Below are 19,429 nucleotides of genomic sequence, written 5' to 3'. Positions count from 1 at the left end.
TTGCAACTAGGTCTGTAGAACCCTCTACAGAAGGCAGAAAATAATGGCAGGAGCGGACAGAGTTGGAGGGGGCCCCTGGCTTGGCTCTGAGCCTGACCCCAGGCAGTCAACAGCCCTCTGTCCTGTAATGGTTCCACACTGTTGAAATGGTCTGTTGCCTGGTACCCCACTCCAGAGAAGGCAGCACCTGCAGTGGGGATATAACAGGGTGACTCTAGCAAGGGTGTTAGAGTCCCCCACTTTGTCCCTAGTGGTCATCCTGGGCAACTAGCACAGCTGGCAGGGGAAACGGAGCAGAAATGGCAGTGTGTGGCTGAGTGAAGAGGCATCTACCCCTCAGCTCCTCCTAGGGCATGGCTGCTGCTGTTCTCCCCCCTCTGCCATCATCACATTGCCCTCTTCTTGTACATCATTTCCTCACTACACAGACCACTGTAAGAGTTATCTTTAAATAAATCCTCTTTTTTTTTAAAAAGATTTATTTATTTATTTGACAGAGACAGCCGGTGAGAGAGGGAACATAAGCAGGGGGAGTGGGAGAGGAAGAAGCAGGCTCCTAGTGGAGGAGCCTGATGTGGGGCTCGATCCTGGAACGCCAGGATCACGCCCTGAGCCGAAGGCAGACACTTAACAACTGCGCCACCCAGGCGCCCCTAAAGAAATCCTCTTATCCCCACCTCCCCTCCAACTATTGTTCTTCTACTCATTTTTTAAAAAATAGATTTTATTTATTTTTTTTTTTTGAGAGAGAGAGCGCATGAGAAAGCCAGCCGGAGCAGCGGGGAGGGTCAGAGGGAGAGGCAGAAGCAGGCTCCCTGCTGAGCAGGGAGCCCAACGCAGGATTCAATTCCAGGACCCTGGGATCATGACCTGAGCTGAAGGCAGATGCTCAACCGACTGAGTCACCCAGGCACCCCCTATTCTATTCTTTTTGAGAGTAAAATTTCTCAAAGGAGTTGTCTATAGCCCTGTCTGCACTTGCTTTCCTCCTGCTCTTTCTTGAACTCACTCCAGTCAGGCTGTTGTTTCCACCAGTACTCTAAATTAATTCCCTCTTCTCAGGGTCTCCAATGACCTCCAAGTTATCAAGTCAGTGGTGATTTGTTAGCTTTCCTTTTATCCTGCCTGGGAGTAGCACTGGTCCAGGTGTCTTCCCCTTGCGCCTGGCTTCATGCCTCCTCCACCTCCTTTGGCAGCTCTGCCTCTGCCTCCCACCTTGGCCATGAAATGTTCCCTGACTACATTCATTCCCTGGGACCCCATCTTGTCCTGTGACTATCAATAACACCTATACACCAAGGACTCCCAGGTTACCTGTCCAGTCCTGACCTCCCCACCCCCCAAACTCCAGGCTCTACTATCCAACATCCTATCCAACCTCTGTTTGGAGGTCTACTAGATATCTCACCTCATCATATCCCAATTTAAACTTGTGATTTCCCACCTCCCTAACTCCTTCCTCACCTTAGTAAATGGCATCACCATTCATCCACCTGACCCAGTAAAAACTATGACATTATCCTTCCTTTCTCTGTTATACCCTAAATTCTGCAAATTTCCCCTTCACAATATGTCCCATATCTGGTCACTGCTGCCACCGTCGTCCCAACAAATTGTCTTGTGCCTGGACACCTTAACAGTCTCCTAACAGATCTTCCTGCTTCCACCCTTACCTAATCCCCAAGGGGCCATCCCTGATCACCCTATCTAAAACAGTAGCCCCTTGACATGTCACTTGCATTGGGCACTTAGTCCTTTACCCTGTTCTATTTTTCCCCAAAGCACTTACTGCCATCTGACTGTGTCCACCATAGCACAACTGCACCATCTGACATTATATTAGGTGCTTGTTTCTTCATTGCCCTTTGTCCTCATTAGAATGTCAGTTGCATTAGGGCAGGGATTTGCCCGTCTCGTCCACCATTTCCCCAGTGCTTGTACACAGTGGATGTGAATGAATAGATGAAGGAAGGATTGAGAAAGTGAAACAGCAAATGAGTAAAGGAACAAGTGGCAGCCTGGGGGTCCTGGCAATCCTCCAGCAGAGGACTCCAGGGTCCCATTCCTTGGCTTGTGCGAGGTTTAGGCCTGGATGAAGCCACCGATGTTTCCCCGCAAAGGCAGCCCAAGGGGAGGAACAGGCCCCAGGCTAGGACACAGTGCCCCCTAGTGTCTAGGACAAGTGCAGCTCCAAGGCGAGGCCCTAGAATCCTGGAGATTTGCAAAGACTTTCTCTTTTATAGACTGGTTGCAATCTCACAAAAATTGCTGTAAAGCAAAGAGGCTTAGATTTGTAATAAAAAAGCATGCCAGAACAGAGACCCAGAGTCCTAGGTTCCAGTTCTGACCATGACCCTAATTCTTTGGGTAACCTTCAGTGTGTTCCAGGATTTGCTGAACTGTCAAGGGCTGGCTTGCCACTGTGGGGTGATGGGGTCCTTGCTGCAGCCAACCAGACTGGGGAGCATCCTGACCTTAGCTTGCTTTATGCAGACAGCCTGACTGATCATGGGAAGACTTTGCCTGTCACAGGGAAGACATCCCCCCTCCCTCACCCATCAGCGGGGCTGAAATCTACCTCCCCCTAAATCTAACATCCTTCCAGGCTTTTCCTTCTGCAGCCAACACTGGGCAGCACCCGCTGCCCACAGCCTCCTTTCACACATTGCATTTGGAGATGTTTTTCAGACATTCAGAGGTCTAGTGTGCAGTTGGATTCTTAAATCTGGAGTTCAGGGGATCAGGTCTGTGCTGAGATGTACCTGTGGGGGTCGTGAGCATTTAGGTGGTCTCTGAATCTGGAGACAGAATTGGCTCACTTCCAGCAGTGGTTCTGCACCTTGGACTCACACTGAAATCACCCGGGAAATTGAAAAACTGGGCACTGGTGCTCAGTCCCCACCTAGACTGATGAAACCTCAGCCCCAGGTGTGGACATTTTAAAAAAGGCTCAAGGTGATTCTGTGTGCAGCCAGGGTTGAGCTACACTGTGTCTGAGGCCGGAGCACCAGGCAGAACTCTGGCAGACGAGGTGCTGGCAGAGGCTGGGGAGAAGAGATTTTTAAGAGGGAGAACCCAGTGAAGACGGTGTTTTAGGGAGGGATGTCAAATGCCGCTGAGAAGTTGGGGAGACCACGTTGCTTTTGTTTTGGGGAACAAGGAAGTTGGTGACCCTAATAAGAACGATGTAATGGATCAGTGGGGCCCACGGGGAGACTTGAGTTGGCTAAAGGGAGAATAGGAGAAAGTGGAAATGAAAGTAATCAACAACTCTTTTGAGGAGTTTCACTGTGAAGGGGAAAAGGGAACGGGGAGGTGGCTGAAGCAGAATGTGAGGTCAAAGGTTTCCTTTAAAGATGTGAAATTCTGGAGCATGTTTGCACATGGCTGGAAAGGATGATGGTGATGGTGGAATTCATGGGCTGAGGAGAGGGGACAGCTGTTTGCCAAGCTGTGAGGGGAGAGGAGCTGGGGTCAGAGCGTGCGGGTTGGGGAGCAGACGCTTCTGTCATTGCGGGGCAGGACGGACATGGTGCAGCTGCTGGTGTGCTGGCCAGTGAAGGGGTGGGAGGCTGAGGGGGCTCACTGCTGTCCACTGCCATCTCTCCAGGATACCTTCGAGATGAGAATGAGTGGGGATGAAGAGGAGAAGGTGAGAAGGTCTTGGGACGTAGGATCTCTCTGGAGAGCCTGTCTGAGTTTTGAGATCACATCGCGAGAGAATGTGGTCAGCCTGGCTGTGTGAATGCCTCTGGCCATGGGCAGCTGCCAGGGGGCAGGCATGGAGGGGAGTTGGGTTCCCCCGAGGCTGGGTACTTTGCCAGCCAAATAAGACGGAAGAGGAGAGGAGCACAAGGGGGTTACCCCATCGGCGGAGCAAAGAATCAAAGTGGGACGAAGATGGCGTTGCGGCGAGCAACTGCACAGATGGCGAGGAAAGGGTCATGTAGGCCAGTGTGGTTGGAGAGGACCTTTATGGGCCATGCCAGAGAACGTGGGCTGGAAGGAGCAAAGGAAGCGGCCAGAGGTGGATGCTTGGAAATGAGATTGCGAAGAGGGGGCATCACTGCCATGAAGAGGTCCAGGATGTGCCGATGGCATGGGCGGCCGAGGCAGAGTTGAGGTCAAGAGCCTAGGGGGGCAAGGTTCTTGGGGGCATGCTGCTTTTGTGCATGGAGGCCTCAGGGATGGTGACAGGAGTGGCATGAGGGCACCGAAGTCTTCAAGACACTTGCTTTATCTCCCTCTGGAATGTGAGGTCCTTGAGAACAGAACCTCACTGAATTATGGGGTACCTGGGTGGCTTGGTTGGTTGAACATCCATCCAACTGTCGATTTTGGCTCAGGTCATGATCTCAGGGCCACGAGATCAAGCCCCGTGTTGGGCTCCGTGCTAAGCATGGAGCCTGCCTAGGAGTCTCTCTCTCCACCCGCCCCTCCCCCGGCGCCCTGCTCACACACACTCTCTCTCTAAAAAAAAAAAAAAAGAAAAAAGAAAAAAGAAAACAAAAACAAAACAGGACCACGCTGCCTTGAGCATGGCTATGTCCCCAGTGCCTGGCACAGAGTAGGCAGGCAGTAAAACTCTACGGAATGAATGCTTGGTAAGTAATTTGAGCTTTATCCTTGACAGTTGAGGACACTGAGGCCCAAGGTTCCCCAGAAGTGTCTGCATATTTTTGAGTCTTAGTGGGGAGCAGGCGGTATTTTGGTTGTGCAAATCTTTGAAGTCCCTTCCACCTGCCCTTCCCCCACCCCCACCCATTACCTCCTCCCCCGCTCAGGCTACTTGGTACCAGTTGGGCTTCCTCAAATTTGTTTTCCACACTGCTCCTTCCATAATCTGACGGTGTCTCTCTGCTGAGGTTGAGACCAAGCTCACCGCAGGGTGCTCAGGCCTCTCATGCTTGGCCACCAACTCCGTCAGCCCCGTGCTTTTCCCTTCATCTCTGGGCCAGTGCAGAAAGACCTGGGGCTTGCTGCCCACCTGGTAAGGCTCCGCCTGTCCTTCACACTTAACTCAGAGGACACCTCACCCGTAGGCAAGCCCAATTTCTCCTCCTGCCTTACTGTCACCATCATTTTTGCTGCACAGAACTGACTCTATGGGCCATCATTATCTGCATCCCACCCATCTGCTCAAGTGGACTTGAGTGCACGGTCGCAGAGGTCAAGTCCAGGTTATGTGCGTCCCCGGAACCCAGCACTGCGCCCTGGCGCGTGCTGGGTGCATGGGAGTGAGGGTCTGTGTGTCTGTGTGCCTCGGTGAAGGCCGCTGTCAAGAGCCGAAGGGAGGAGCTGTACACCACGCGCCACAAGGTGGGGCCAAGAGCAGTGCTGGGAGGTTTTATTTCCAGCAAATCTGTACAGGGGGACTGGGGGCGGCGGGGCACAGGAGGGGTCCTCCTCAGCCTGCCCGCCTTACCTCCACAGGCCAGAGTGGAGGCAGGGGTGTGTCCCGGATGTCCACTGTTGGCCCTGGCCCAGGAACATCAGAGCGCCTTTCTCTCCTGTCACAGAGCCACACAGAGCTTTCAGTGGCGGTCACAGGGGGCTGGGCCCTTCTTCCGCTCACGGCTCAGCAGCGTCACCAGCTTGGCCTTGAAGCCCGTGTGAGCACTGGGGCGGCCAGAACCCCCAGCTTCATCACTGTCACCGAGCTCCAGTTCCAGAAGCCGCCGGTACTGGGCCTCCAGGCTGCTGTTGTGCGCAGGGCCTGGCCAGCCCAGGTCCTCGCTGTTGTGGTAGATGGGGCTGGCCAGGGGGCTGCGGCGGCTGGGACCCTCCTGCTCAGGGTCCCTCTCCCTGGGCAGCACTGGGCCTGCCTCCAGCGCGCATAGGTTCTCATAGAGGTGCTCGGCATTGCTTGGGGGCCCACTGGCCCGCTTGCACACTGATGCATAGAGCCCAGACACCAGCTCATCATGGGGCACTGGGCTCAGCAGTGGGGGCAGGCTCTGGGGGCCAGGCTCAGCCAGGCGTGCCCTCCAGGAGCTGGGCGTCTCCAGCCCCGGGGGCACCTCCCGCAGCTCTCCCGGTGGGTCCAGTGAGGGCAGGGAGGTGGCCCGAGGCAGGGGACAGGGCCGGGGCCCAGCCAGCTCTGGCAGCCGTTCCCGCTGGCAGGCAATGGCAGCGGCTACAGCCCTGCACAGGTCGAGGGCTCGGGGGCTGCTGAAGGCGAAGAGACCCTCACCCGAGTCACAGCGGCGTCCAGCTTCAAAGGAGAACACGTCCTGGACACAGGATTGAGGGTGGTATGGGTGGGTTAGTGGCAGAGGGAACTAGGCACCCCTCCACCTGCCACACTTCCCAGCAGGGCACTCCCTGCACCTCACCTTGTCAGAGCCGAACTTGCGCAGGAAGCGGTAGGGCCAGGTGTAGAGGGCCTGGGGGCTGGAGGGTTCCCTCAGCTGGATGGTGTCTTGGCCTAGCACTAGGAGGTAGGGCCCCTTCAACTGGCAGCGGGTGGCAGCCTCGGTCCTCTGCACCACCACCGGAAACTCGCCCACTGCAGGCAGGAGGGTGGCAAGGGCATCAGGTATAGCCCACATGGGTCCCCCAAAGGTCCCAGCCCTGGATGGAGGATGGCTGAGGCTGCCCCTGTACCTCCCTGACTCACCTTCCTGCCAGGAGGAGTAGATGGAATTCTCCTCCATGGGGACCAGGCCCCTCTTGGAAACTTCCACCTCCTCTGGGCCTGAGGAACATTCCCCTGTGCCCTGGAGAATGAAAAAAGGTCAGAAGTTAGAGCCCTCCCCCTCGATCTTCTTTCCACATCCTTTCCCTGGGGCCAGTAACCCAGGACTCCAGGCCAAGCAAGGACATCCAGGGACCAGGGTGTCACTTCCAGTTCTGCTCCTGACACACTGCACGACCCCAGAGACCCCTCTGTTTCCCCACCTGTGGCCCCCCAGCGCCCCTTTGAGGGTGCCAAGAGTTGTAAAGTAGCGGTACACATGAGGAGGTCCCCACTGCACTTGTCTTGGCCAGGGTCTCCCTGTGTGTTGTGTCCCTTACAGCTTGGAGTGCTAAAGGAGCAGGAGCTTCAGGGGTGGGACACGCAAGTGAACTGGCTTCTCCATCCTTCTCCAGGCCTCTTTCACCATCTCCCCTCACATCTTTGGAGCCCTATCAGCACCTCCACTGCAACCATCTTGGCCCACAGTAGCATGGCCAGGGTCACTGCAACAGCTTCTGCCACTGGTCTCCTTGCTCCTGTCAATTTCCTTTTTTTTTTTTTTTTTTTACTTTAAAATATTGTGGCAGGGGCGCCTGGGTGGCTCAGTCAGTGAAGTGTCTGCCTTGGGCTCAGGTCATGATCCCACAGTCCTGGGATCGAGTCCCGCATTGGGCTCCCCGCTCAGCAGGGAGCCTGCTTCTCCCTCTGCCCTCTCTCTGCTCTTGATCTCTCACTTTCTCCCTCTCTCTCTGTCAAATAAATAAATAAATATGGGATCGAGCCCCACGTCAGGCTCTTCCGCTATGAGCCTGCTTCTTCCTCTCCCACTCCCCCTGCTTGTGTTCCCTCTCTGGCTGGCTGTCTCTATCTCTGTCGAATAAATAAATAAAATCTTTAAAAAAAAACATATTGTGGTAAAATACAGAACATAAAATTTACCATTTCACCATTTTAAAGTGTGTAATTCAGTGGTTTTAGTATAGTCACAAGACTGTGTAATGGTCACCTTTATCTAGTTCCAGAATTTTTTCATCATTCCACATGGAAACCCATTAGCAGTCACTACCCATCCCCCTCCCCCAGCCCCTCCTGCTTTCTGTCCCTGTGGATTTGCCTATTCTGGATGTTGCACACAAACAGAGCGATACTAACGTGTGGTCTTCTGCGTCTGGCTCCTTTTACTTGGCACGATGTTCTCCAGGTTCATTTATGGTGTTAGCATGTATCACTACCTCATTCTTTTTTTTTTTTTTTATGGTCAGGTACTGTTCTGTTGTATGGATAGACCACATTTGGTGTATTTATCAGTTAACAGACAATGGGGTTGTCTGCACCTTTGAGCTATTGTGACTATTGCTGCTCTGAGCACACTCCTACAAGGTCTGTTTGAACACCTGTTTCAATTCTCTTGGGTATACACCTACCAGTGGAATTGCTGGGTCATATGGTAACTCTATGTTTAACTTTTTGAGGAACTGCTAGGTTCATTTCCTTTTGGTCCATCATAGAGCTCTCAGTCCCTGGCTCCCCAAAGAAACCCCCCTCTTAAAGGCATCTCCTTTCACTCAGAGTAAAACCCCAAACTCTGCATGTGGCCCAAAGTAGTTTCAGTTGGCTCCCACCAAACTCTCCACCTTTGCGTCCTCCTGGGCTCCCTCCCACTCCTTACCCTCCAGCCATGTTGGCCTTTCTGTCCCTTTAACACACCAAACTTTCCCTTGCCACACAGCCTTTGCCCATGCTGCTCCCTCTGTTCGAGACACTCCTCAGACCTCAGGGTCTGGGTCACTCTTGCTTCAGATCTTTGGTGGGTTCTTATTTGTCCTTGAGGACTCAGCTCACTGTCCCTTCCTGAGAGGCTTTCCAATCTAACATCCTGCCATTCACGCCTGGTCCCACCAGCTTTCATTTTCTCCACAGCATGAACGCCCATCTGAGGTTCGTTCTGTGGACTTTGGGGCTATTGCCCCAAAGGCTCATGGGTACTTGGCAGGTGCTTGCTGAGTGACAGGATGTGAGGGAGCATGGAGATGAACAAGGTCGGGGATCAGGTGGCCCACCTCTGGCCCCTGGATGCCCTGCCTATGTGTCTTTTTTTTTTTTTTTTAAGATTAAGATTTTATTTATTTGACAGAGAGAGAGGGAACACAAGCAGGGGGAGTGTGAGAGGGAGAAGCAGGCTTCCAGCTGAGCAGGGAGCCCGATGCGGGGCTCAATCCCAGGACCCTGGGATCATGACCTCAGCCAAAGGCAGACATCTAACGACTGAGCCACCCAGGCGCCCCCACCACCCGTCTTATGCTCACCTGGAAGGCCAGCTGGCAGATGGGGCCCATCCATTCCTGGCGATGCTGTGCGGCCAGTAGGTGGCTTCGCTCTGTGGTGGTGAGCAGGAAGGCACCAGTGTCTTTGGGACAGCTCTCACCGTCAGCCGGCAGCACAGACACGCAGTCAGCCAGGCGGATGACCCGCCGTTCCCCACGTCGGCTGGGTCCTGCAGACCTGTCACCTGCTGGCCCCAGGCCACCATCCCGGACCTCCCAGCTCTCCAGCCGTGCCACACCTGACGGGCTTCCTGCATACAGCAGACCCCATACCTTCCGCCAGGACTTCTGTGGGAGACGAGGATGGGGGAAAAGACTCTTGGGTGGCGGTTCGCCCTGTAGTTCAGCTCAGCACAAGCTGCCCAGCAAGTGCTCCTGGCCACCCCGGCTGGCCTCCACTTCCCCCAGATCCTCAGGGCCCCAGAGAAGGAGGTCCTGCCAGGGCCAGCCCAGCAGGGGGAAGAGTCTGTGCTTGGGGCAGGCAGCTGTGGGTTCAAATCCACCCCACCAATTGCCTAACTGTGACCCCTACAAGCACTAGTGCCCTCATATCTCAAAAGCCATCAAAACGCAAGGTTGGGGGGTGCCTGGGTGGCACAGTGGTTAAGCGTCTGCGTTTGGCTCAGGGCGTGATCCCGGCGTTGTGGGATCGAGCCCCACATCAGGCTCCTCTGTTATGAGCCTGCTTCTTCCTCTCCCACTCCCCCTGCTTGTGTTCCCTCTCTCACTGGCTGTCTCTATCTCTGTCGAATAAATAAATAAAATCTTTAAAAAAAAAAAAACAAAAAACGCAAGGTTGGGGCTTCTGGGTCATGCCTCTGAAGTGGTCAAAGCAGACCACCTGACACTACCATTATGTTGGGGCCCCCAAGCCCCCCCCCAAGAAAAGGTCACTTGGGCCGTGGGACAAGGGCTGAGGCAGGAGGGAGGTCTCAGTCTCATGGTGGCAAGGAAGGAAACATGCAAATAGCGTAAAGCAAAGGAAACAGACCGTTTATCTGCCTGGGCAGCAGCTGCAGCTGAGCTGTGAGGGTGCAGGGCCTGCTGCCTGCGGAGAGACGTAAACTCCCCAACTACGTCCTGTCACAGGGCTGGGAGGCGCTGAGCCCTCTTCTGCAGGGTGGGGCCCCTCCAACTCAGCCCTGGCCTTCTCTACAGGGGCCTTGGTGCTTCTACTGCACAGGGCGGAAAGCTGTTCAGGTAGCCAGCCTCTCAGTTCTGCCCTGCTCCAAGGTTTGGATTCTTAGATCCTTCCCACTCTTGGCTTCCCCAACAGTAAACAGGGCAGGCTCTCAGAAAGGCCCACTCAGCCCAACCCACTCAAGCTGAGAATGGGGCTCCGTCCTACTCCCCAACACCTTGGTTGCATCCCCCCCCCCCGACTCCTTCCCCATTCTCCCAGGTCCTGGTGGGCTGAGGCTGGGGCCAACGCCTACTGTCCTGGGCAGCTGCCTGGCAGCCGGGGTCCACACCTTGCCGAACTTGACGTGCTGCTGGTACAGGATGCCGTTCTTGATGGGAGTCTCCAGAGGTTCCATGGCTGCCGCCAGGCCCCAGGACTGCCACTCCGAGGGCCTGAGGAGACTGGTGACAGGCTGGAGGGGAACTCCTCACACTTCCCCTTCTGGCCACTTCCCCCTCCCTCTGTCCAGAGAGGCAGCTGCAGGGCTGGGGGGAGGGGAGCCTGTCTTCAGTAAAGGAGCTAGGATAGGGGGTGGGGACATCACGTATTTCTTCCTCGGGGTCCAGCTGGCCCAAGGTGCCCACGTGTGCCTGGCAGGGGCCTCAGAGCCCCAGAGGGCAGCTGACCTCTGCCTGCACCTGGGTCAGCTGGTTGTGAGTCATAAGCTCCAACCTCTCCTCTGTGCAGGGCAGTCGGACACCCCGGCATCTGACATTCCCGCAGCCCTGTCCCAGGACCTCCTCTAGCCACACTGGCCAGCTCCTTGCTTTCCTACTCTTGAGCCCTGGTTGGTACCCTCTCGGGCCTGCTCTGCTTGTCTTTATCTTGGAAATATTTCTAATATTCACTTGCTCTTCTCTGTCTTCACAGCCCCTGTCCATTACCAGCCTCTTATCTCCCCTTTGAACCACTGCCCCATAGGGCGCACTGTGGTCCTTTCCACCAACTTCAAACCCCTCTGACTACTCCCTGCCCTAGGGTATAGCCTGGGCTCCTCAGGCCTGCACTCAAGGTGCCCTGTTCTGGCCTCCACCTCCCCTCAGCCCAGTCTGTCCAGAGAACCTCTTACCACCGTGCCACTTGAGCGCTGGGCTGCCTCTTCCCCTGGGAGGCCCCACTTGACCACCCCCCACCGAGCACAAGGGCCCCACCAGTGAACCTGTCCTCAAGGCTCGGCCCAGTCATGTTAGCGTGGGTGGCATGCCCCCAGTGGGTCCCTGGAGAGCTCACATGCTTTGTAAATTTGCTTCTTGCTAGGCACCTATTTTTTTTTTTTTTTTGGCCTCACCTTGTTGGAGGCTACCATTGGGGCTCTGAGAGGGAGACAGCCTCCTGTCACTCATTCAATGCCACCTTTAGGAAGACATGTGTAACCAGGCTGAGCAATAACATCTGGGGTCACATATGGGATGTGGGCAGGAAGTCTTTTCCAAGGGCCTCTCCACCTGGCTTTGTGTCTGTTGCAGTCTGGGTAGCCCCGAGCGCTGGCAGCCGGACACCCTGTCCTTTGCATTCTCATTGCCATTTCAATGATGAGGAAATCGAGGCTCAGAAACATTAAGTAACTTGCCCAAGGCCAAAACCAAGTGACAAATAAGGCTTGAGCAACTGCTGTCCTGCTGGGATAAGCATGTGGTCTTGCACGTGCAGTGCCAGGCCCAGAGGAATTGCCGCCTGTCCCTTGCCAGATGCTGAGATCCTGCACCATGTGCCACCCCCATCATTCCCATCTCTTGTCTCTCCCACTTACCTATAAGCCTCCCAGCAGACGTCTGCCTGGATTGCCTGGATCCTGAGCCCAACAGAGAGCCAGGCATAGAGTGAGGTCAGTGAGTGCTAATGACCCGAGTGGCAGTCCCGTAGCATCTGCGGCCCCCTCAGCGAGGGGAACAGAGGGTTCCTTATTGGGACTCTGTGGGCAGGCAGGTGGGCAGGGGGCCTGAGGCAGGAAGTGGCCTCCCAAGGGGCCCCAGGAGCTTCATACAACTGACAGGAAGAGGGAGGCTGGGGCAAGGTTGGAGATTGTAAGAACCAACCAGAGACCAGAAAACCCAGCCATTTCCCCTTGGCCCACCAATGCGGTCTCTCCCTGAGACAAATCCAGCTAGCCCAGAGGAGATACCCAGAGCCCCCAGCAAGGGGCCCCCGCTACGTGGCTCTCTCCACAACTAAGGCCCAGCAGGCTGATTGTTGGCTGTGGCACTGGGAGACGCCAGTTCCCCCACCTTAGAGGGGCTACAGAGATCAGAGGGTGAGGCCTGTCTAGGAAGCAGGGATCAGGGAAGGTGAAACACATAGGCAGGGCTGGGCTGAGACCAGAGAGGCTTGTGCTTTAATGACAGCTGGGGTAAAGGGGAACAAAAATAGTCATTCTGGGGAACACAGGGTGCAGGCAGCCAGGCCCAGCCTGGCCCAGCCCAGGCCAGCTGGGCCGACAATGCTGGCTTTTTGTCCAGGGGGCTGGTGTGTGTAGGAGGAGGCTGGAGACTGAGGTCTCTTGGGAGACAAGGGACTACAGATGGCTCAGAAGTCCATAGAGCTGTGGGCCAGGTAGTCTTTGCGGCCGATGTTGCTGACCTGCTTGGTCTGCATAGCCTCCAGTTTGGGGCAGTCAGTGATTCGATGGCCCAGGCCCCCACAGAAGGCACAGCCACGCTCTCCTGGGGGCACGGGGATGAGAGTCAGCATGACTGCACAGGACCAGGCCCCATATCCCAGACCTCGGCTTCTCATTAGACCCCTCCCCCAAGTCCTCTGCTGTGCGGCATGGACTTGTTTTGTGGTGTTCCCGTCATGTTCCCCCTCCCGCCCCACCGGACCGGTGTCTCCTGCCCCACAGTCACCTCCGATGTCCAGCATGGACTCATCCCCGCAGTGCAGCACTTGCAGCACGGGGGGCACCTTCTGCTTAGCCTCCAGCAGCAGGGCTTTCAGGTCCATCAGCACCGACTCGTCTGTGGAGGTAGGAGGGAACCATCAGGCCAAACCCCTGGCCCTGAAGCCAGGACCTGGATAGCCACAGGCAGAGGACCCAGGGGACAGCTGAGGTGGCCCTGGTGGCGGCCTTACCACAGGCCTTGTTGATGAAAGTGGTGGCGATGCCTGTGTTTCCTGAGCGCCCGGTACGGCCGATACGGTGCACTGCAGAGAGGGAACAGAGCCTCTGGCCTACTGCCCAGGGGCTGGGGCCCAGCCCGCACCCAAACCCCCATACCCAATCTCCCTACCATAGTTCTCGATCTCCTCAGGCATGTCATAATTTATGACATGCTGAATGGCAGGGAAGTCCAGACCCTTGGAGGCTACATCTGTGGCCACCAGGACATCCTTCTTGCCCTCCCGGAATGCCTCGATGGCCTTGGTCCGTTCCTCCTGGTCTGGGGAGGGTCAGGCAGGAGCTGTTACTGACAGGAGTCTGGGGAGTAGTGGCGGGCCCACCAGACTGGGAAAGGGATTAGGTGAGGGGCCACAATGGCAGCAGAATCCGTGCCTACATGTGCACTACCCCCTGACCTTTGCCCCCATGGATGGCCACTGCCTCAACCCCCTTGAGCAGCAGGTACTCGTGGATGGCATCCACATCGGCCTTTTTCTCTGCAAAGATGAGCACCTGTCCAAGAAGGCCAACTTCAGTCATGGGGGCTGACCCCAACCAGGCATGCCCAACCTTCTCCAGCATGCTGCCCCCACTGCCCCTCTCCCCTTCATCCCAGGGGTCCTGGGCCAGCCTGGCGGGCTATACTTACGGGTGGGGGTGTTTTCTGTAGGCACTCGAGCAAGTATACCATCTTGGCCTCCTCTTTGACATATTCCACCTCCTGCCATCACAAGGGCCAGATCAGGTAGGCCTGCAAATGGGCTCACCAGCCATGGCCCTGCCACAGAGCCTGGGCCCCCAATCCTAGCCGGGAGGAGACCAGAAGCCTCTTGCCATAAAGCACTGGTCACCCTAAGAATGTTCTCTGCTAAGGGCTGGGGATTTGAATGAAACCCCCAGTGTCCACAAGGTGGCCCCTCAACCCTACTCCAAGAGCTTCAACATGGCCTAGCCAGATCCAACCCTCACAACGAGATCCTGTTCATCAGAAGTGCCTGCCCACCTGGATGACATCCAGGCTGGCAGCCCCAGCACGCCCCACGTTGATCGTGACCGGCTTTACCAGGGCACTCTTGGCAAAGTTCTGAATCTTCTTAGGCATGGTGGCACTGAAAAGTAGGGTCTGCCGCTGGCCCTGAGGAAGAGCAAGGCTAGGACTGAGGGCATGTGAGGCCTGGGAAGGCCAAGTAGCCGGGATGTAGCCCCCCAAAGCAGGGCCAGTGGGTGGGCAGTGCCAGGCCTCAGGGCCTGCCACAGTTGAATGGGGTGTGCTGGGGAGGGTGGCAGGAATGCCCTAGCCAGGCAGGGACGGGCACCTTGAAGTAGGAGAAGATGGTGCGGATGTCGCCTTCGAAACCCATATCAATCATGCGGTCGGCCTCGTCCAGAGCCAGGTAGCGGCAGATGTCTAGGCTGACCATCTTCTTCTGCAGCAAATCCATGAGGCGCCCGGGGGTGGCCACCATCATGTGCACACCGCTGGGGATCAAGAGGACACTCTGCAGTCAGGGCTACCTGCCCATTCCTGCACCTAAGGGCTGGCATTCTGCTCATTCTGCCTTCTTTCCTATCTCTCCTTACCTGTCCCCTCATCACTTCCACCACCCTACTTGTAAAACATGACTCTTCTGGAAGGGGCTGGAGCCTTTTTGACTACTGCTCTCCTCCAGAGCTCCTCCCCAGCCATGAATCAACCCTGCCTGGCATACTCTTCCCTCTCTAGAACGAGGGTGGTCCTGAATCTCCAGATGAGGCCTCAGTATGTGCTCCCGCAGCTCCCTTTGTAGGCACTGATGGGCTCACTTTCCTGGAACGCTAAATCAATCTTTTCTGTACCTGAATCTTCCAAGACCGGGAATGCCTTGGAAAGGGTGTGGACTGTCCAGGACCCCAGAGCCTGGTCCAGGGCAATCAGCACTGTCTGCTGGGGACTGCACTGTGTGGAAAGGCCACAGATCTGGCCCTGCCCTAGTGTCTCAGCCTCCATGCTGGACCACACTGAATGACCCCGACCTTCCTGGACATGCTGGGTACCCCATCTCTGCCCAGAATGCCCCGAAGCCCTGACCTCCCAGATGCCCCCATTCCATCTGTTGTGCTCCCACAGTATCTTACCACATCCCTCTGTCCCACCCCAACTGATCTCCCCATTAGACGAGGAACTCCTTGAGGACAAGGAGGCTTCTGTAAGGATCTGCAGGGGTAGCTAAAGCAAAGGGCCATTTAGCTTGTTGAGGTGCTCTGAGCAGGCCCACAGGGTGGGGGTGCTTGTGCTCACTGTCGGATGGTTTCCATCTGCTCTTTAACAGACATGCCCCCGATGCAGAGAGCGCAGCGCAGGAGTGGGGAGCTGTCCTCCTGCAGTAGGCGGCAGTAATACTCCAGGATGCCATGGGTCTGCCGGGCAAGCTCCCGCTGTAGGCACAGGGCAGAGGTTGGCACCAGAAGGCAGTCCTGTCTCTGCCCTGCCCTCCAGCCTGGTCTCTCTTACCGAGGGGCAGATGATGAGTCCATAGGGTCCTTCACGCTTAGAGAAAGGTAATCTCTTTTCTTGTTCCAGGCAGAACATGATGACAGGCAATGTGAACACCAGTGTCTTGCCTGAACCCGTGAAGGCGATACCTATCATGTCACGGCCAGATAGACTGTTGGGAGAGGAGAGGCCTGAGGATCCGGTTCAGGAGAATGCAGGGAATGAGTCTCCAGGTGGACACCTAGGGACTGCTCCTCCCCATCACCACCCTCTTCAGGGCCCCCAGGTCTACACTCACATGGTGGGGATGCCCTGGATCTGAATGGGTGTTGGGTGGTGGATGCCTTTCTTCTTCAGGCCTCTCAGGATGGCTACGGAAAACAACCTCAGCATCATTCTTGTCTCACAGATACTTTATCAGGCCCCCAAAGCTGTAAAATGGGCACTACCCCAATTCAAGTTACAAATGAGGCCCAGAAAAAAAGAGAAAGAAAAAGAAAGACTTGTCCAAGATCTCTAGGATAACTAGAGGCAGGATTTGCACCCAGGTCCATTTAAGGCCAAAGTCACTTGCCCACTGAAGTTCCCTAATGGCAAAAGATAACGAACCGGTATGGCTGGGGCAACTGAAAGTCCCACCATCTCCAATGGCTAGACCCATTGCTGCAGACGCCAAACTCAGTGGGGACTAGGACACAACCTCACAGTTGTTTGACTACTAAAGTTCCCAGGTACCTGCGGGAAATTTCATTTCCTTGAAGCTCTTGATGGGTGGTGGAATACCATCTCCTTCCACCAGGATGTGGTACTTCTTCCGTACGCGTTCATGCCGCTCTTCAGACATGCTCAGGACATAACGGGGGGGTGTCCAACTGTGAGTGGGTGGTGGGGGTCAAGAGAGGCCCCAGGCACAGCTGGTTCTGGGGTGCACCTGCCGGTCTCAGCCACATACCATTCCAAGTAAAAGTGACTGCCTTCCCACAGACTGAAAAACATACCTGGTTTTGATTGGATCATCGTATGTGATTCCCTTGGCCATTTCCTTCACTGACATCAACGCTAAGGAGACAGACGTGGCTCAGGGCTGGCTCTTGCTTCCCAGAGGCCAGGCCCTTGAGATATAACATGCCTGGGGTAGGGGGAGGAGGCTCAGTCCACCTCCTCCCGCTACCCTGGCTACAACCATACCTCGGCCCTCAGCCACACTCTCCAGGATCTTTTCCTCTTCTTTCAGCTGCTTCTCCTTGGCAGACTCCTTGCGGGCTGAGAACAGAAGCAGATGTCAGACACCAAAGCACTGCACCAAGCTGAGCTTTCCCCGCTGCTTTCCAGCCCACCTTCAGCCTTCTCTTTGAGGTGCTGGTGCTGATCCAGGAGGCTGACGTTGGACTGAGGGCCCAGCGGGATATCGTCCTCATCTCCCCGGGGTTCGCTGCCGCTGTCCTGCTGCTCCTCCTCCGCAGCTCCTTTACGCCTTCGTTGCAGTAGCTTCTGGAGCTGGTTCCACCAGCGCCCCTCACAGCCAAGCCCAAAACAGAGCGGGGCATTGGGCCCAGGGGGCCTGCGTCAGGATCTTCGCCTTTGGGAGAGGGACCTGCACCCTGCGACGTGGAGCTGCCCTACCCCTCCGATCAGGTTGCCCGTCCCTCGTTCGCCGGAGGGCCACGGTCCCGAGTACTGGCAGCTCGCTCCACTGGCGGCCAACCCCCGTCCCCATCCCGATCCTACGCCCTCATTCCTCTTCCGAACCGGGGCCCTCACCAGCAGTTGCCGGCGCTGTCGCAAAGGCACGTAAGGCACGTAGTCTTCGTCGTCCTCATCCTCCGTCTCGGAACGGCTTCCTGTGGCAGTCCCCTCGTCGGTGCGAGCCCGCTAGAGATAGACAGGAGTCAGGCTCAAGCCCCCGATTTCACTGCCGCTCGCCACGCGCGCGGACCCCTGCCTCGCTCCTACCTTTCGTTCGGGTTCCGAGTCCTCCATCCTTTGCAGCACGCATGCGCGCTACCGTAAAACCCCGCCTCAACTTTTGAGTGAAATCCAATCAGATGTGAAGAAGCGGAACGTGGGCGCCTAGCAACGACCTCTAAGTGCCGGATCGCGCAGAGGGACAAACTTTCCCCGGAGACCCTGTCAGGTAGCGCGGTGTCAAAGTCCCCTTGGGCGGCTGCGCATTTGTTGCCAGGGGCGAGGGCAAAGCGTCAGACAATGCATTATGGGACGCTGGAGGATTTGGAGCATGCGCAAAAGGCTCAAACGGAGTCTGGTGGAAGGTCCCGAGTGGCGACGGCTGATCCCGAAGTGGCCGGCCTGCCAGCTGCCGAGCCTCGCCCAGAGTCTGACGTCATCCGGCACGTTCCGAGACGGAGCCCCCTGGGACCCCGCCCAGGCCTCCATCGCGAGCGTGTGCGCGGGTACGGGGTGTGGCTTGCGGAAAAACGAATCAACACTGCTGCTCTGACTGGGCGTCCTCATCTTTGTGAGACAACACGTATGTTCGTAGTGGTGAAGGATAAATAAAATGCTGGTGACGAGTTTTTTCGCTGCTGGTCTGTGGAGCGATTTTTATCGTAAATGCTGTATTAGAGCTTAAGAGTAATTCACTGCCTGGGGAACCAGAGAAGGCTTCCAGGAGACTTGTATCTGAACTTCCAGAGGTGTAGACTCTCAGAACGGGGAGTGGAGGAAAGAGCAGCTTTCTGACTGGGGGTCCTGTTAAGAGTGAAGGCTTAGCTAGCCACGTGCAAGTACAGATTCCTCAAGGAACAAACAGACCACGTGGCCAGCCGCTGTGGGGTGGGGGTGGCCAGAGCTAAAGCTGGATTGGTAGGCTGGGTGGGCCCAGAGTATGCAGGGCTGTGACTGTCAAAGTAACTTCAACTTCATTGGGTACTTTTATTTATTTATATTTACTTTTAAAGATTTTATTTATTTTGAGAGGAGTGTGGGCCGGGGGTGAGGGGCAAAGACAGAGTGGGAGAGAGAATCTCAAGCAAGCTCCATGCTGAGCAAGGATTCTGACGTGGGGCTCGGTCCCACAACGGTGAGATCACGAACTGAGCGGAAATCAAGAGTCGGACGACTGAGCCACCCAGATGCCCCTCACTGGGGACTTTTAAAGAGGAGTGATGTGTCAATACTATTTTTTCCTTCACTCACATATTTATCATCAGCACGTGCTGGGCATTGTGCACAGTGCTGAAGCAGATAAAAGATTAACGAGACACAAACCTGGCTTGTGAGTTTATGGATTAGTTGAGGAGACAAAAATATAACGGGTCTTGAGGTTAAGGAGAAATATTCTAAGACAGATAAAGTTAGTACTTTTGGAAGCATCACAAGGCAGGGCAAGCTGATTCTCCTAGTAAAAGTGGCCTTTCAGCTGGAATGTGAAGGATATGCAGGACATGATGAAGGAAAGTTAATCTGGAAGAAGGAAACATGTGAGCAAAAGTCCCTTTATAAAGGGATCTTAGTGACTGTGTGGCCACAGCCTCCACTGCTCCCCACACAAGCTCAAGTTAAGTATCAGTTTTAGACAATGACGATAGGAGCAAGGAGTTGGAACACAAGTGTGTGCGAGGCATTTTTTTTTTTTTTTTTAAGCNGGAACACAAGTGTGTGCGAGGCATTTTTTTTTTTTTTTTTAAGCAAACCTATTATATTAAGGGGCGAC

General features: G+C 55.5%; 2 protein-coding genes across 3 annotated transcripts; both read right to left on the bottom strand.

The window, feature by feature from the left end:
- Window positions 1-5,325: 5,325 nt before the first annotated feature.
- Window positions 5,326-11,334, bottom strand: DOK3 (docking protein 3). Its single transcript, XM_011235960.3, has 5 exons — window positions 10,476-11,334; window positions 8,986-9,291; window positions 6,620-6,719; window positions 6,336-6,508; window positions 5,326-6,233 (listed from the first exon to the last, which is right to left on the bottom strand). The coding sequence occupies exons 1-5, from the start codon at window positions 10,539-10,541 to the stop codon at window positions 5,535-5,537; spliced, it is 1,344 nt and encodes a 447-aa protein (XP_011234262.1). The 5' UTR covers window positions 10,542-11,334; the 3' UTR covers window positions 5,326-5,534.
- Window positions 11,335-12,491: 1,157 nt separating this feature from the next.
- On the bottom strand, window positions 12,492-18,091 carry DDX41 (DEAD-box helicase 41). Of its 2 annotated transcripts, none has more exons than XM_034656640.1 (17): window positions 17,710-18,091; window positions 17,518-17,628; window positions 17,094-17,253; window positions 16,945-17,019; window positions 16,755-16,815; window positions 16,492-16,601; window positions 16,055-16,127; window positions 15,775-15,928; window positions 15,562-15,698; window positions 14,600-14,762; window positions 14,287-14,418; window positions 13,933-14,004; window positions 13,700-13,796; window positions 13,414-13,563; window positions 13,256-13,327; window positions 13,030-13,140; window positions 12,492-12,846 (listed from the first exon to the last, which is right to left on the bottom strand). In XM_034656640.1, exons 1-17 carry the CDS (start codon window positions 17,734-17,736, stop codon window positions 12,710-12,712), a joined length of 1,842 nt encoding a protein of 613 aa, XP_034512531.1. In that variant the 5' UTR covers window positions 17,737-18,091; the 3' UTR covers window positions 12,492-12,709. The 2 variants fall into 2 exon arrangements, with proteins under 2 accessions (XP_034512531.1, XP_002928176.2); XM_002928130.4 differs by having other exon boundaries at window positions 16,492-16,628; window positions 17,710-18,087.
- Between the last annotated feature and the right edge of the window lie 1,338 nt (window positions 18,092-19,429).

This window comes from Ailuropoda melanoleuca, chromosome 3 (genome assembly GCF_002007445.2).
Source record: "Ailuropoda melanoleuca isolate Jingjing chromosome 3, ASM200744v2, whole genome shotgun sequence".
In the NCBI taxonomy this organism is placed as follows: domain Eukaryota; kingdom Metazoa; phylum Chordata; class Mammalia; order Carnivora; family Ursidae; genus Ailuropoda; species Ailuropoda melanoleuca.
The sequence above is the reverse complement of the archived record's forward strand: the minus strand, read 5'-3'. Positions and strand labels throughout refer to the sequence as shown.

Coding starts and splice junctions, on each gene's coding strand:
- DDX41 (XM_002928130.4), bottom strand. CDS start 17,736: ATGGAGGACTCGGAACCCGAACGAAAG. Junction 16,629..16,754: donor GATGATCCAATCAAAACCAG/GTATGTTTTTCA, acceptor ACCCACTCACAG/TTGGACACCCCCCCGTTATG. Junction 16,128..16,491: donor GGAAATGAAATTTCCCGCAG/GTACCTGGGAAC, acceptor TGTTTTCCGTAG/CCATCCTGAGAGGCCTGAAG.
- DOK3 (XM_011235960.3), bottom strand. CDS start 10,541: ATGGAACCTCTGGAGACTCCCATCAAGAACGGCATCCTGTACCAGCAG. Junction 9,292..10,475: donor AGCACGTCAAGTTCGGCAAG/GTGTGGACCCCG, acceptor CGTCTCCCACAG/AAGTCCTGGCGGAAGGTATG. Junction 6,720..8,985: donor TCTGCCAGCTGGCCTTCCAG/GTGAGCATAAGA, acceptor TTCATTCTCCAG/GGCACAGGGGAATGTTCCTC.